This window comes from Sphaerodactylus townsendi, linkage group LG03, assembly GCF_021028975.2.
Source record: "Sphaerodactylus townsendi isolate TG3544 linkage group LG03, MPM_Stown_v2.3, whole genome shotgun sequence".
Lineage (NCBI taxonomy): Eukaryota > Metazoa > Chordata > Lepidosauria > Squamata > Sphaerodactylidae > Sphaerodactylus > Sphaerodactylus townsendi.
This window is the reverse complement of record NC_059427.1, coordinates 100,731,430-100,749,348: the sequence shown is the minus strand read 5'-3', so window position 1 is coordinate 100,749,348 and position 17,919 is coordinate 100,731,430. Positions and strand designations below refer to the sequence as shown.

Genomic DNA, 17,919 nt, shown 5'->3' with positions numbered 1-17,919 from the left:
AATGATTATCGTTTTGTACACCGCCCAGAGCCCCTAGGGGATGGGGCGGTCTAAAAATCTGAAAAATAAATAAATAAATAAATAAATATGATACCAAGGTGCCTTGTCATAAATCCTCTGTCACACTCTTCCCCCTCAATTCAACCTTTAAGAAGAATATATATTAGAGTATCTTGTACACCTTGCTGGTTCTTACAGAGATTTCTTTCCTTTCAGACTCACAGAATGTTCTTTGCAGTACCCTCAGATTGCCAAAACAGTTGAAATTTTCGTGAACTTAGTTAAAGGTCTTTTGGAAAAATTATTGGATTACCGGGCTGTGATGAATGATGAGAGCAAGGACAATCGAATGAGTTGCACTGTTAATTTATTGGTACGTGTTTGAATGAAAAATTGTTTTAGAATGAAGAGATCCATATATGTAATTGTTTAGGATGTTGCAGGCTATTTAGCCTGTTTTCCTTTTATTATGTATATTTCTTTGGAAGATGACTGCAACTGCATTTTGCTTGTTTTTGTTCCTAGTGTGCACCTTCAATTTGTGACATTTAAATGCCATTCTTACTCAACTGATGCATAAACACCATTGCAGTACTATACATTTAGTGGGGAAAGCTTGGCATGAGGAAACAGCAAAAGAATGACTCATGGTTTCAGTTTGTAAAACGGAGAAGTAAAAACTACATGGGGTTATCAAGTTGAAGTAGTGAGGTGGATCTGTTGTGGCCTGTTCCTATGTAGTGGAGGTTGCACTAAGAAAAATTTGCTTGCATCTAAACTTGGTCCTTCTACAAATGTAAGGTGGCATGCAAGACTTTACATAAATTGCTCCCAGTCTTTGCATGAAGACTTGCATGTTGCACTAGTGCTTGTACTAATGATGTTCATGGATCCACACTAAGGCCCTTTCCGCACGGGCCAAAAACAGCGCCTAGGGACGGCAAAAACGCTTTCCCTAGGGAGATGTTTGCATGGGGGCGCTTACCTCGTCTCCTTGCTTCTGGCTCATCACAGAGACCAGGGGCACGCCCCCCTGGCCTGCAACTCTAGAGCCATCGCTCCAGCCTGTGGGGGCGTGTCCCCTGGCCTCTGCGACAAGCCGGAGGCCAGGGGACGAGGTAAGCTTTCAGGGACGGCGCAGCCTGTGCGAAGGCTGCATTGCTGCCTGCCACCCTCTCGGGACCGTCCATGTGAACGGTCCTGGGGGGGTGTGCATCGGCGTCTTTTACGCCGACACGCCCCCGCACCATTGCGGTGTAGAAAGGCCTAAGAGCTCAATCCAGGGTGGGGGAGGGGAGAATGAGTTGTGGAAGTAGCAAGGGCCTGTGCCAGCAAGTTTGCCCAACTGACTTGCTTGTGTAAGGGGCACCTATACCAGCAGAGAGAACGAACACCCTGGTGGGTGGCCACCACACAGGTCTGTGGTGCCCAAACTCAGAAGGGCCAGCTGTCCCAGAGCGAGTGCACCAGTGCAACTGGGGGCAGGCCAAGGACATTTCTGTGGGTAGAGCCAACTTCAATCAGTTTCCAGCTTTCTACAGACTTACACCATCAGAAAGTTTGGCGTTTTCAATGTGGTTTTTTCATGCAGCCTTAGTTTTTTTGTTTTCGAGCCTTCTCACATTGCCTGAAACACCTTTGGAGGTAGCGCAACAGTGCAGAATTGGCACCGCCCCTGACCACTGCACCCTCTGGATTAGACTATAAGTGACTTTTGTAGGCTCCGACTCTTCGGTGTTGTAAAATTTAGCATTTAGTATTAATAGCAACATAATTTCAACAGAGATCCAAAATAATAGAAACCCCAATTAAAGCTTTAAAACTGTAAGGGTGAAAAGCAACACAATGATGAAATGATTCTCTAAATGAAACATTTTGTCCATTATATGGCTTTTGTAGAATGCAAATAACCATTACAAAGTCCTCTATGTGGAAAGATTATCACATTTCATTCCTTTTCCTTCCTTAGAATTTCTACAAGGACATTAACCGTGAAGAGATGTATATAAGGTATGGTAATTGCTCTTCTGGTTTTGGTGTTGAAGACAGCAATATTGCTTTTCCACCATATAATCTTCAGTACGTTATGCAGATTTGTAGTAAATATCTGACAGCTCATCATTCATTTCAAGATTGCAATGTTCCAAGACTCAGTCTACCTATAAAAATATTGTTTGAGCCTTCTGAAAACTTGACTGCATCAAACATATACATTAACTGCAATTTCCTCATGGTGTTTGGTTGAGTTAACCAATTAGATTCTCAGCTATCTTGGTTTTTTTATGATTATATTTTGTGGACAAAATTTGAAGCAATTTGATAAATGGAGTCCATCTCTACTTCTTTTAATTTGATAAAAACTATAAACTTGTAGGATGTGTTGCAGTTTGTAACACTACATTTAGAAACAGATCAGAAGTCAGGGAACTCTTTTCAAAAACAATGTATAGCTTTTTGTCCAATCTACGCATCAAAGCCTAAAAATATGTTTAATTATAAAAATAGGTAGGCATGAAACAATAGTTTTTTTTTCTAATAATGCCGTATTCAGAGGTCATGCTATTTAATTAGCCAGGCATACAGCTGGATTTTTCTTTTTTATCATCTCCAACTCCAGGTTCAATAAAGCAAAGCAACCAGCATCCTTCAAACCTGTACATTAAAACTGGCATGTGTGTCCAAATGGATGGTTTATAGAGTGTGAACTTTGGAGTTATGTGGAACTGGATGTTTAGCTGTGCTTCTAGTTTCTTATATGTTTTTCCACTCTCAGAAAAATAAAAGCTCTAACCAAGATTAAAAAGAAAAACCCTTGTTATTTTTTAAATCTATATCTCAACAATTTGTTATCTTATCTCCAAACATCACTTAATGATGGGAACCCATGATCAGATCCACAATATGTAAAATAGTGAGCAATGCTAAGTAGCTCTACCTAGAAGTAAGCCTGTGTTAATTCACTGGCATTTACTCCTAGGAAAGTGCTCTTGGGATTGTACTTAGTTACAAAATACAGCAGTGGGGAACACATGATCCTTTATCAGGGCTGCAGCACTGGGAAAGATTAACTTAACTCTCTCCTCCATGCCATTTTCCCAAATAAAAACAGCCCCTTGCCAACTTCCAGGGAAATGTCAAACACAATTAGGGTAACTGTCTTTTCCACTGGTAAGAGTAGAAAACTCTTCACAACATCCCTTCGCAACATCCCTAGTCCCTAAGCTATGTTAGGATCCTTTCAAATGCTTTGTAGTTAAATTATTGCAGGATCAGATTCAGAGGTGGGATCCAACCAGTTCTCACCACTTCTCTAGAAGTGGTTACTATTTTTTTCTGAGTGCTGAGAAGGGGTTACTAAAGCAACCTCCCTGCCCAATAGCCCCATTGGCGCTATGCCACTGTTTGAATCCCACCACCATCATAACCTGTTATTAAAATTTTTAGATCCCACCACTGATCTGATTCCTACCATTTTATGTGTTTTGGTCTTCAGTGTCTGGCAAAACCTATGTTTCTCCAGATCTTTTTGCACTATCAACTGTAATTCTTAGATAATTTATGCATCATTATTAGCTAAATATGTAATTATAAGAAAGCATAAAAATTGAGTATTTATAATTTTGAGTTTTTCAGTCCAGAATGCATTTTTGCAAGAGGTATAAAAAGTTTCCTTCCCTGTTTTGTATCTTTGCCCTGGAGACCAAATCTTCAAACAGCTTGCTATACTTTCACTTGTATTCATGTTTTCTGCCTTTGCTTCAGAATGGCAACAGCAGGAAAGAAAATGCTCAGTCCAGTCAAAATGAAAAACTTCAGTGTGCTAATGATTACATTGTGAGACAATTCTGTTTTAAGACTTGATTTGGGAACTGAAGTTTGCCTGTTGACAACTGTGTTCACCATGCTCAAGACTAAAAAACATCATCATTAATTCAAAGTAACTGTAAAGTCTGGATGTATTTCCTTTTGTCTTCCCTCTGCCTATTAACAGGTACTTGTATAAACTTCGAGATCTTCATTTGGACTGTGAGAATTACACTGAGGCTGCATATACCCTTCTGCTTCATGCATGGCTTCTGAAAGTAAGCTGTCTTTTCATGTTTGGATATGTTGGTGTAATGGTCATAGAATATGAGAGACAAGCAAGGACAAATAAGTTGCTGCTGAAAAGAGCTAGTGGTTAGCACAGGATCTGCAGTATTGTAGAACTGAGAGTCAAGATATGCTACCATATGCTACCCTCTTAGAGGGGAGTCCGGACGTTCCCTTTCCTTAGGGAGGCCTCTAATTAAATTGGGTTTTGGGGTGCCTGATATCTTTGTATTGACCGCTGCTTTTAATAGATTTTAATAGATTTTATTGGTTTAATAATTTTACTGATTGTAATGAATATTGTTGTGCACCGCCCAGAGCCCCGCGGGGATGGGGCGGTCTACAAATTCAACAAACAAACAAACAAACAAACTTTTCTGAGTCAGTGCCATGAAGTTGCATTAATAGTTGCTATTCCAGCATTAGCTTGTTCCTTAAAAGGGCAAGCAAATAGCTTGCAGAAGATCTGCCCTGTTACGCTGTTCCATTAAATCATATATATCATAGTGTAGCAGTTGCCGTTAAAAATGGATTCATATTTTTAAAGAGTCAGGCTTAAGAAGTGGGGAAGCTGAGTTGTCACGCTCAGTCTTTACAGGCTTAAGACTAAAACAGTCATAACACTGAAATGTAGACTACCAAGGGGATAGCGTGGAAACATGCAATAGCAAACCACCTCCTTACTTTGAAAACCTACCAGGTCATCGAAGTCAGCTGCAACTTGATGACACATACCCAAACACACACTCAACCAGATCTCCCCAGCATTTTAACAAGGCTACTGAGGGGACCCAGTTCTGATGAAACAATGGTGCAGGAAGGGGTTTCCTTGCCACAAAGCTTCATAAATTGAACCTATAGCCGCCACAGACACTGGTAATAGCTGTGGAAAAAGTGAAAGGCCAGCGAAGGACAAGGGACCTTTCCAAAGGAAACAAAAGCATGAGGGGTTCAGTTTGATTTTTTATTTGTTTGGGGACCCAAATCATCTTCCACTTTTCTCCTCCCCTCCATTTTATCCTCACAACAACTCCATGAGGTAGTTTAGGTTGAAAGTGTATGATTGGCCCTAAGTTATCTAAAAAAAAATTCTTGGTAAAGCAAGAATTCGAATGTGGGTCTCTCACCTAGTTTGAGATCCTAGTTTGCCAATCTAATACTCCACAATGGCTTCTTTAGTGAAATCATTCAAGGGTAGAAACATTATGACTTGCACTGTGGCCTCACTTTGAATATTGGGGCCATGCACAGCAGCTTAATCTCCTTTTCAAAGCACTGGATCTGATCATATACATTCCAGCATTTCATTGTTTTGTTTTATTTTTTAGTCCTTACAGGACTCCCTTGAGTCTGGTCTTCCTTGCCTGAGTCTGGTCTTCCAGAACATGCCTCCTAATTAACCCATCAACTGGAATTCATGTTTCAGACATATGTAAACATGACATTTGGAAATGCCCCTCAGGGGTCAACTGTATATTATATGCATATATTAATACCATGATAACATTTAAAAATGGAAAAGCAGATCATGTGGGACTGATGGAGTGTGTATCACTAAAGGACATAATCCTCCCCCCCCCCATTCAATTTTCCCTAGATGAATACCTCTGCCCTAAGAACCTTGCCCCTCCTGTCACATTTAAAATGTACATTTGGTTCATAGTGAAATATTGTTTGACAGACAACAAGAAGCTGGTATGAAGAAGAAACCTGAAAATGATACTATGCTATAGACTTGGAAAATTCTAAGGTTCATCTTCACTTAGGTTCATCTTCCAGTCTTCCTTATCTAACAATGCAACCCACTGAAATGAATGGGCTCAGAATGGAGTAACTCTCCGTAGGGATGCACTGAAAGTCTCTGAAGTTGCAAAGAGCTGAATTTCAGTTAAGGAGAATCATCCACCTTTTTAGGTCTTAGCCTGAACCATTGTTTGAACAAGAACCTCCATAAGGAACCAGTTTCTTGACAGTGGCTGTTCACTTTCTATCTGACTTACAATGCATGCATTACTACTCAGGTTTGTAACAAACTTCTCAGGGCAAAGTCTGATGTTTCATCATTACTCCACACAGGCTCTAAGAGAACATGTAGCTGTGTTCATGTGTTGTACTTATTTTCTTCTCAGTGGTCTGATGAACAGTGCACTCCTCAAGTCATGCAAACAGAATTTCAGGCTTCAAAAACACACCGACAACTGAAAGAACACTTGTATGAGAAGATAATAGAATACTTTGACAAGGGAAAGGTAAGTTCTATTTTTTTAATCCCTGCTAAACATGTCCATTCTATGGTCTATACTTTAGTTCATTATGTCTTCATTGCAGTCCTACATGGGCCTTTGCAGGTGCAGGCTGACTGCCGAGTACTGACCAGAAGGCTTCTAGAAGTTTGTGAATGCTTGGAGAGCTCTCCCTCTTCTCCTTTAGAGCCAAGAATGGGGTGGTTTATCACCCAAATGGTCATATGAAAGAATGTGGGGATAGTACTCTTCCCTCAGTTCTCTCTTCACCACTGTGGGGAGAGGATCTGGTTCAGAACAAAGTGTAGCCACACCTGGGATGTGGCTACTATTGTGGGGGGTGGGACCAGTCGAGGGCGGTTTTTGCCCAGGTAAAGGCAAGGGAGCGGCTTCAGGTCCCGGCTCATGCATGTGCGAGGGCCAGGTCCCAATTGGACACGTTCACTGAGAGCACGTCATCGGAGTGGGCCAGGCAGGGCCTATAAAAGCACGTCATCGGAGTGGGCCAGGCAGGACCCTGAGACTATTTGCCAACATGTCCACTCGGACTTGAGATGCTAGACTGTGAACTTACCCACCCTATTCCTTTAAATAAGAGTCAGTGTTGACTTACATGCTTTGTCATATCCTGGTTGCGGGTTGTGCATGGGGTGTGTGTGATCTGCTGGGAAAGGGGAGCTAGGGGAGATCCCCTGTGATTACACCTCCTTAAGAGGTAGGGGTGGAGCAAGCTGGCAGTTGGAATGCCCCGTGGGGGGCTAAGAGGCCTTGCACCCCAGCGGCGGTTGGAAAGGGGCACCAGACAGGGGCACATTGCCCAACTGGAATGCCTCACTCTAACCTCGTTGCTGCAGTCTATTCCTCCAGCAGGCAGGCTTGAGGAATTTGGTTGACTCTGGGGAATAGCACTCGGGCTGCCCAGAGACCTCCCATGCTGTGCCACTTGCGTTCTTCTGTTCTATGTCAATAAAACCTCTGGCTGTGGCCAATTTTCTTTCCCACAAATTAGTGTTTGTGTTATTATTCCGAGTCGGTATTAGGTAACTGGAACAGGAGGGTCCACACCTCGGCCCACAATGAGCATGAAGAATGCCTCTTCTGTCTCGGCAAAACTCATGTTTCTGATATGTGCCTTTCTTGACACCTTTTCACTCCAAAGGCCAGGCATGAACTGGTTTCGGTGGGAAAAGACTTTCACTTTGTTGGTTGCTCCTTTTATAGGTCTTCAAAGAGGATAGGTTTGCCATTTGTCGGTTTGTATTATTCTATCTGGGCCATCTTCTGACATGGCTTTTGTGGGCCCATAAGCTGCATCGGAGCCCTCTCTTTAGAAGACCAAAAAGGTAGTTAAAATTACATCTCAAGGCAAGCTGCTATCTTTCTGACCCTGAGACGATTTGCCAACATGTCCACAGTTGAATTCCCCGTATGTCCACCAGAGGTCACTTCTCAACATGGATTGCTGTCATCTCCTCAGTGTGAAGCTTCAACAACAGTGTGGAGCCTCAACAAGCTCCTATCAACAGTTACTCTTCCAAGTTACTCTGAAGACACTTTGAAGATCCATCTCCAGTTTCTCCAATGGAGGACCTCAAGCTCTACTCAGAGCAATTGATTCAAATGGCTAAATCCTTGGGCACTAACTATGTTCAGTAAAATCCGAAATGCTCAGACCTAATCATGAGTGTTCTTTATGGTGCTGATACAGGGCTGATAGTCCTCCCTTTTATTAATGGCATCCAATAAATTTTTGAGTGGATGTGGTTTAAACCTTCCTCTAGTCAAGCCTCCACAAAAAATAGAGAATTTGTGTATAATGAAATAGCAGGGGCCTGTATTCCTTTTTCACCACCCCATACCTAATTTCATAGTTACGAAGCTGTTTCCCTCATGTTACAAATCCGGTTCCCATTCATCCTTTATGGATGAGAGGAGGAAAATAGACACTTGGCATCAAAAAGTGTACTCGGGTGCTTTAGGTCTCAGAGTTTCCAGTTTCACTGCAATGATGAGTCATTATCAAATGTTGCTTTGAAAACATATGTCACACGTAATCAGTTCTTATCAGAGGATAAAAATACTTTTTAAGATTCTGTTTGCTGATGGTTCCAAACTAGGAAGGCAGCAGTTAAATTCTGCCAGTCATATGGCTGAGAGTGCCAGCAGAGCCGTAGCCTTTGAAGTTATTTTGAGGAGGCACACTTTGCCAGTTCTTCCTCATTACCCCCTGACACTAAGGCTAAAGGCAAAGACCTTCCTTTTGAGGATAAGACCCCCTTTAATGAGGAAGAAGACACCATCCTAGACAGGATCAGGAAAAGTCACCTTACTATAAAGTCATTGGGTATTACCTCCCAGAGCACTGCAACTTTCAAATGTATTTTCCACATTATTCCACTAAATACTCCCATGGTATACCATACCACTTCCAACAATCCAGTTCAGGAGCATATCTGCCAGAGGGACATGAGGGGTCAATTGACCCTGGCACCACCCATTAGATCATGTAGGGGGCGCAAAATTGCACCCACATGCCTCCTGTGGAGAGGCACCCTCGCTAGGAGCCTGCTGCAGGCCCACCAGCCTCCTTTTATCTGTTCCTCTCCCTTTTCCTAGACCCTGGGCCTAATCTGCACCTTCTCCATGAACTACCTCCCAGTACTGCTCCAGCTGTCTCTCAGCCCTCTTAATCTTCACCCTGCTCCCTGACTCAGGAGTGGGGCTACTGCCGGTTTGTTGGCTGGCAGTGGAGGCTGTTGCTCTCCGGACGGCCTCCTCACCCACCAGTGTGTTTAGCCACTCCTCCATGCTCAGCCCTTCTGTGCTGTCCTCAGGGGCCTCAGCATGTCCTACAATCTCTCTGCCATTGTCAGGGTCGGCACAGCTTACCCCCAGCCTCCTGTGGCCATTGAGCAGGCCTGCAGCAGGCTCCTGCCCCAACTTCCCCTTCAGCTGGCAGAGGAGGGTGACAGCGGTCCCAGGCAGCCTGGTGGAGCCGGGCCTGGCAGGGCTGGACCGAAGGCTGCCTGGTGGGCCCGCAGCAGGCTCCTGATTCCACCAGACTGCCTGGGACTGCTGCCACCCTCCTCTGCCCTGCCAGGCTGCCTGGGACTGCCACTGTCCTTCTCTGCCAGCTGAGGTAAGTGGGGTGGGGGGGCACTTGAGGAGGTGTTGCCCCGAGTGCCATTTTCTCCTGGTGCACCTCTGATCCTGTTTTAGGTCTCCATTTATTGCCCAGTAACAAGGGAAACAGAGACAAAAGGGGACAAAGCTGGGTAGTCCCCCAGGGATCCTCCATCTAGAGGAAAACAAGCCATGTGACTACAGATTTTAAAATGCCCTTTTTGTGACTGATTGTCATTTTTTTCTGACCATTGCTGGCACAACCCAGCCAAGCTCAACTGAGCCCAGGGATTTGGAGGACTCTTCAGGTGAATAGCCAGATGGTGGCACACAACTCTACCCCCAGCTGAAAGCAGTGGAGCTGAAGGAGGAGGCAGCCCTCATAGGGTCAGTCCCAGGGCCACAACTGGAAACCAGCACGGATGCTGTGGGCTCGGACCCCAAGCCACAACTAGGCACCAACTCAGAAGCTCCTTGGCCTTCCGATGCCATGCCACATGGAGCTCCACTTGCTCTCCCCCTGCATGCCCTGAGCCCCATGAGTGGGGCAGAAGAAGGAGGCATAGCATGGACTTTGCAGCCCTGCATTACCCTAGCCCCTGCAACACCCTAGCCATACTATGAATATTTATGATATGATATTTATGAGTAGACATGTTATAATATTGTATGTATGAGATGGAATTGTGGAAAGATGTCCTTGTTTAGAGTTGATACCAGTCCCAGAGCAATGGTCCTTCCATCCTGGTTATGTTTACGAATGTTTCATGTTGCAGATGTGGGAAGAAGCATTATCCTTGTGCAAAGAACTGGCAGAGCAATATGAAATGGAAGTTTTTGACTATGAGCTTCTAAGCCAGAATCTGGTAAGAAATCAGCTCTGTAGGTCAGGTAGACTTTCTGTTATAAACTCAGAATTCAGAGATACAAAGATACGATTCTAATATAAGGATATTTTGTTAACATTTGTTTAATGTTTTCACATGCTCCTGTAGATTGTGTTCATTTACCATTAACTGAATATGCGTTGCCAGGTGACCTGAAAGTTATGCCTACAATAGTTGATTTCTCATGCCTTTTGCACCCACAAAAATTGGTGTTTGAACTGTTAAGTGATGGACATGCATGTGAAAACTGAAACAAATTGCAACCTAGTATAGTTTTACTTATGGCTTTATAAATAGTAAACCATTCCAGAAGAAAGAAAAAATGGGCTTTTGCTTTCTTGCCTTCTTAAATTAGCATATGCCTGGTCAGTTAAATCGTACTGTTAGTTGTGAAATTATTATGATGTTCTCAAAAATCAATGCAATGGAGCAGAGTAAGTTGTTTTTTTTTAAAGCAAACCAAAGAAGTCTTTAAAATGTGCCCAATTAAGTTTATCAGGCTGGAAAGAAAGGTTTCCAACTGAATATCACAAATGTACTGACTTCAATAATAAACGGATGCAAAATTAAATGTTTAGATATATTAATCATAATGCCCTTTATTATGCTTCTAAAACAGTGGTTCCCAACCTGGGGTACGTGTACTCCCAGGGGTGCACACCAGAGTGTTTGGGGATATGTGGAAAAAATGCATAATGGGTTTGCTAAAATTGGGGTACAGTTTTAGGGAAATGGGTTACCAAGGGGTACATGAGGGACAAAAGTTTGGGAACCACTGTTCTAAACCACAGAGAAGAGGAAAATTATTTTAATTCTCAGCAAAATTAGGCATGTCATCTTAAATTAAAATTTATTTCAATTTATCTTGAACAAGAACTACATTAAAGTAAATATTCTAGAACCTTGTTATATGTGCATCTGCAATTTTTTTAGAATGTTTCCAATTTCTTTCTATGACATTTATGACTAGTGTTGGCAGTGTCTGCCATACTGAGCTGTTTACATAGCTTTATTGTTTACCACTGTTTCTCACAGTGGACCAAATCTTTACCAAGATTGCAAAGGGCATACATAGTCCATTTCAGTCCTCTAGGTTTGCTCTAGATTTCAGCCATTGCGACAACTGATACTTCCTTTGCAACTTTTCTTTCCAATGCAGTGATTAGCTCATTCATCATTTTTATGGTGGTTAACTGTTGTAGCCATTTTTATTTCTTCATGAAAAATATGCAGATGCTTTTTAAAAGAACTCCATTCAATGCATAATAATTATGTACCTGAAGTATTGGGAACTTTCACTACTTTGTTCATGAAATAATTTGTGTTTGTGTCGTGTGATGCTAAAGTGAATGTTTTGTGACTTTGCTTTCAGATACAGCAAGCCAAATTCTATGAAAACATAATGAAAATTCTACGGCCTAAGCCAGACTACTTTGCTGTTGGATATTATGGCCAAGGGTTCCCTACATTTTTAAGGGTAAACAAATCTACACTGTGTACTTTGTCTTTAATAACTATATATACCTACCTCTAAAAACAACACTCTGCCAAATAAAACAGAGCTGTCCTCTAAAGAAGAGATTCATCTTCATTTTGTTCTACAGTACTCAGGATTTCTCTGTTGCAGTTGTCTGAGGCGTCATTTGTAACAATAGTGCATGTCACAATTTCATAAAGAAATATGATGTAGCGTATGTTTTTTGCTGCTGTTCTCAAGGTTAGGAGAGCTTATGATGTTAGTAATAGACTGAGAACAGAGTAGTGTGTAACTTTCCATAATAATTATAATTAAGAGAGGATTTATTGCTAAAATAATCCTAATGAGTGACAATAGTGCAAATCAATAGATTAAAACAAGATGCAATACGTGTCACATCTAATATAGTTTCATCTTTGTAAATTATCATTCATAAATACTTCATTTGTTTATTCATTTTGAAGTATTATATACAAACTCACATGTTTGTACCATTCTGGTTGCTATTAGTGGCTTAAACCTCTGGCAGCCCCATCCAGAGCTGTTGGGTGGGTAAGGACAGCGCAGCTTCAACTCCACTTAGTTGCTACAAAGCTCTGCTACAAAAGGCTTTCCTGTGGTGGGGAAAGCCCAAACAGTAAAAAACAAAAACAAAATAGCACTCACCTCACACTCCCCTATGGTGCAGAATAGAGATTTGCCACGAAAATCAGGTATATCTCAGCCGGTGGTTCTGCTGCTGGACAGGAGCTGAATGGGGTCTGGAGGTAGACTGCAGTCAGCTCCACGCCCAACCCATCCCCAGAATGTCCCCGACCAGGCCGATGCAGCATTTTGCCTGACTGGCATGGGCTGCTGCAGACCCACCCAGTGCTCGGCCACTTGGTAAACCCTTCTCCTCTGGCACATTTTCCTCCTTCGTCAATGGAAGAAGTATTTCTGCTGGTGCAGGAGTGGGCCAGTTCCAAAAGGGAATTTGCACCTCCCTCCCACGGATGGGGCTGTTAGTTCCCCAGATGGGCACTGACTATTTTCCTCTGCTTTATTTCCTATGTGCATTCAAACCAGGAATTAGCAACTGAAAACTCTAGGGTCAAATCTAGCTGCTGAGAAGTTCCACAGGCCCCCAGCTGTTAACCCAGAGTGCTAGGGAAAGAAGTGCAAGTGGACTGGCTTTTTCTCTCCATCCTTTGTCCACCCCTCTTCAAACTGGCCCTCTGTCAGTCTCTGAGGCATGTTGAAGATCAGGGCTGGTACTGAATGTCTGGAGTCAAACCAGGGATCATGTATCCAAAGGATCAGAGATGGGTACCAAATTTGTAGAGGGCAGCACAAGCAAGATCAGATCAAATGGGAAGGGTTAAGTCTGTCTGGTGCTAGGTAGAAGAAGGGTTATTGTAAGGCATAAGGTCAGAATACACAGATGATGTAAGATGTTTGGGGTGAAAAGTTTGAGACATCAACAAGGAGACCTGATGAAGATAGTCTCCACACTACAGTTTGTTCAGAATGATCTTTATACCTCTAGACTGGATTTTAGTGGACTATTCAGTCAGCCCTCATTGGATTCCTTTATGCAGGGTGTACTTCCTCTGCTTGCCATCTTGAAGAGGGTAATATGGTGCAGAGGCAAACAATTTTACCTGCAAGTAATAGAGAGAACTCAGAGAATAATGCTGTGCAGCACCTGGTATTCTTCCGTAAAACTAATTGCTGACCAGGACCTTAAACCAAATATATTTCTTAATTGTTAATGAACAGGAAATTTATAAATAATGTAGCATACATTCTTTCAACACATATGCCTATTTTTCAGTCTCAAACATATCTCAACTTTTATCACAGAGCAAAATGTTCATATATCGTGGTAAGGAATATGAACGGAGAGAAGATTTTCAAGCACAACTGATAAGCCATTTTCCAAATGCTGAAAAAATGAACACTACTGCACCCCCTGGAGAAGACCTCAAAAACTCTCCTGGTCAATGTATCCTTAAAATATGAATTTATTATAAAGGAGGGGAGGGAATTATACTTTATATTAACAGTGAAGTCTACACAGTATGGTACTGCAGTTCCCTATGTATTAGACCACGTCACATGTTACTCCTTTAAGGTACACTCATTAAATATTTTTGATATATTTATAAAATCAAAATCCATAGAACACAGACATGCAGATTTGCAAATTATTACGGTACTGTTATTAAGGTACTGTTGCTAAGGGGATGTGCTCAGCTGTGGCTGTCTAATTTTGCACTTGGTGTTAAAAATATGGTTTTTCTACCACGTAATGTATGAAAGTGTTGGACTTTCCAGCATTTACTGTTATCTTTCCACGCAGGGCAATAATGAATGTATTGCTGTGGCAGGGAGATTCTCCCTGACCGTGGATGGTGCAGTGGAAGGGAGGGAAATAAAGCAACTCTTCCCTGGCTGTTTAAGCAGGAGCTGCTCCAACCTGGGATTTTGCAAAAGAATCTGTGGTTTAGTGATTTTCAAACATCCTGGGTAGAGGGAAATAAAAAGGGGCAAATTCATTTTGGGGACGGGACCTGTGCAAAGTCCCCCCCTCCAAACGGTTTGTATTGCGCTCTACTTCCATTATACTTTCCCTTTGTAGAATCCACCATAGTACACAGATGACACTAGATGCTGTTGGAAAAACCAGGAAGTCAACTCTAAAAGAACTAGTAATCTTTCTGTGACTTACTCCATGTTTGTGTGTGTAAAGTGCCAACAAGTGTCAATTTTTTTAATGGTTCAGTCCAGGGTCGAAGGACTGTGCCCAACTAGAGGAGGGCAATACCCAGAATGAGCCATACCCAACCCAAGGAAGACAACTCTGACCCAGGCAGAGATGATCCCAGACTGGTGAGGCATTCTTGGCATGGAATAGGTGATTCCTGGCCTGGAACAGCTGATTCTCCCAGCCTAGCAGAGCTGGGTAGAGCATGCAGATGGCCGTGCTGGGCCCAGCAGAGGTATGGGGCTGGCTGGCTGTTTCTCCATCCCTCTCTCCTTTTATAAGGGATATGGATATGTTCAGGGTGAGATCCCTGTCCCGAGCCATTTTTTTCTTTGCTTATTCTAACCTTTGAATTCTAGTGGAGCCTGGACTACTCACATCTCACATTATTAGTCACATATTGCAGCAGCTAGCAAAATATAATTTAATCATGACTTGAATTTTTCAAGTAGATATAGTACATGATAAGGTAAATTATGATTATACCAAACCACAGAAGGGAGAAGAAGGTGTACTTGAGAATGACTCTACAGTATAATGCAGAATGCAGTTCTTTCTCAATCCAATTTATGCCTGATTCCATAGCTCTGATAGCCAGACAATAGTTGTAAAGATTGAAAGCAGTATGCTGGAGACATTGCTGCTTTCAGTGTACATAAATAATTATTTTGTCCTACTACAAAACTCGGCAGAACTTGTTAACAAGAGGCAAGAAGTAAGATAACATACAGACACACACACCTGAGGCAATTATGCTCACACTTACTTTTTACAGGGTCTGTTGTGTGCAGGCTAAGAGGGAAGAAATTTTGACAGAATGATAAATAGTTATGGCTTATAGCAGAACATGGAACAGCTCTGTTAAAAATCATGATAGTACTTGATACTGAAGGCCTTTCACAGAGAATGATGTGCACCAGCTCATTATCACGTTTAGTGCTGCAGAACGAATCAATAAAACAATTGAATGTGTTTTCCCCAGTATATGTGGATACTCCTATGTGCACTGTTATTTAATAGTATGTCACACAGAAATAACATAGCCCCTGACTACAGCCCATTAGGGCTGTTTTACGAAGTAAAAAAACAGCTTGTTTCATCTTAAAATTCCATTCCTTCATATTCAAAAATTTATGCTGAAATGCATCACATGTATTGGCGAACTCGTATGTTTGTTTTGCAGGGGCTTTATTTTTAAAACATAATTGTCATGTTCTATGCCAGAATTTGAAGCAACTGTAGTGATATCAGTAAAATCTCTTAAATCACTGGTCTCCGAAGTGGCATCTGTGGACACCATGGCCCCCATTGGTGTGTTTCCTGACATCCATCTGAAGAGTCTTAAATGGAACAGAAAAAGGCCTCAAGAAACCTATCAGCTGACTGATTTGCAGAGCACTGAGCTTATCCCAGATAGGTGTATTACTGTTGTCGACTCATTTTGACAATATGCCTAAATTTTCTTATATCTTTGGGATTTGTCCATGGCTGTACAAAGAGCCAACCCACACAGCCAATCTCAGCTTTCCTCTATCCCCTGGAAGCAGGAGGTACTTCTGACAAACCCAAGAAGCATCATTTTTGCGTCTACATTGAGTAGAAGCTGCCACCATCCAATGCAAAATCATGATTTGGCAATTGGTCCCAGCTCTGTGGCAGCCATTTTGTGATTGTGCCCATGATTCTTTCCTGAAATTCCAGAAGTGTCCTGAAATCTTAGGATGTTCCATATTAAAACTTCAATACCATACAAAAGGTTCAAAACATTAGACCTAGCCAATAAACCTGTAGAGACAAAATCTGTTGCTCACCAAACACCATTTAATAGTAGCAGAATTCAGTTTAAATAGATCCATGGGCTTTGCAGGGTTTTTTCCTTTAAATTTTCATCAAGTGACAAAATAACATCAAAGAAGTTATTCTGTGATATAAAACTTCCCTTGAAGTTAGTATTGATACAAATATAGAAAAAAAAATGTTCCAGGCCAATTTGCATAAATTAGGAGACATTGATCTATTTCTGACCAAAAGGAATATGGAAGAACATACAGGTGACACTGACAGCTTCCTTTGAGATATGCAAGATCCAGGCTGTTTAGGGCTTGTGTAATACACAACACAGTTGCTTCAGATTCCCCGCCCCATCACTTTGTAAGATTGTTGCAGCAACTTTATGTTCTTGCTTTCTTCAATCTATTAGCTATTATAGTTTTGTATGAAAAGAACATGAAATAGGTTGTCTTTTTGAAGCACTGTGCTGTTTATTCAAAAGGATGGTATTTTTGGACCACGATTGTTAAAGGTCAAGATCCCATTGTAAGGTGGGTGTAGAAAGCTTTGAAAGCCTTACGCTTTTCTTTATAAGAATGTTTTATATCAGCTTGTCAAAATATAATCTTTGCTTCTATTTCTCAAGTCCCAGCACTCAGGCAAAAAGCACTTAAGAACCGAGCTGTTATTGTTCTGCATTCACCTTTTACCTTCCCTTTCTTCTGGGCTTGTGGGAAAGAAAGCTGCTGCATGGACATATGACAGCTTTTTAAAATCTACTCAGGCTTTTCTTTCCTATAGGATGCAATTTGGAAGGGCTATTGTAGTAATCAAATGCATTTACTTATGTGATTTATATATGAAGAGACAGTACTTTTCCCTTCATAAATATGAAGCACTTTTAAAAGTTTAACTGGGGGCCTACCTAGATGTTACAGCATCTATGGGTCCAAACTTGGACACCAGTGCCATTTTAGAGAATGTCCCTCAGCTGTTTTGGCCCATAAAAAGGCACATGGAGGGGAAATATGATCTCTTGGTCCCTCTGCACTGTGGCCCTCACAACATTTTTAAATGACTGAATTCTTCTCAAAGATGGTGTTGGTGTCCACAGGTTGGACCTGTGGATACCTTAATGTCAAGTTTGGCTTTAAGGGTTATTTCTCATGCTGAAAAAAATCACATACAAATCACATTGCATAGTTGTGACTTCTCTGATATGGATCGTATAACCATCTTATAACATGTAATGTGGCCTAAAAATGCCAATATTTCTTTTGAAAAATATAGTAACTAACCAGCCCATCATCTATGGAACATTTATTTCGGGCCTTTTAGCTATATGGCGAGGCTGAAGTATGGCCTCCTCGTGTTTCTCTGTTTACATGTAAGGAGGCAGCCCAGTCCTCCCTTGGAGCTAGTCTCAACCAGCCCCTGTTTCCTGGTTCTCTTAACTCTACCCCTCTTAAAGGCACAGATCTCATAACACTCAATAGTCCCAATACTATACAGCTGATATTTTCCCCTCACTTCCCTTCTCTCTCTCTCTCTCTCTCTCTTTCTCTCTCTCTCTCTCTC

At 41.9% G+C, this 17,919-nt stretch overlaps 1 protein-coding gene across 1 annotated transcript in view; it reads left to right on the top strand.

Moving 5' to 3' along the window:
- The window catches only part of DOCK2 (dedicator of cytokinesis 2), a 341,484-nt gene that overhangs the window by 282,463 nt on the left and 41,102 nt on the right, over positions 1-17,919 (top strand). Inside the window, exons 21-27 of the mRNA XM_048488170.1 lie at positions 217-373; positions 1,970-2,010; positions 3,992-4,082; positions 6,222-6,341; positions 10,235-10,324; positions 11,718-11,822; positions 13,668-13,809. Coding sequence (XP_048344127.1) covers positions 217-373; positions 1,970-2,010; positions 3,992-4,082; positions 6,222-6,341; positions 10,235-10,324; positions 11,718-11,822; positions 13,668-13,809 — 746 coding nt within the window. The remainder of the gene's footprint in view (positions 1-216; positions 374-1,969; positions 2,011-3,991; positions 4,083-6,221; positions 6,342-10,234; positions 10,325-11,717; positions 11,823-13,667; positions 13,810-17,919) is intronic.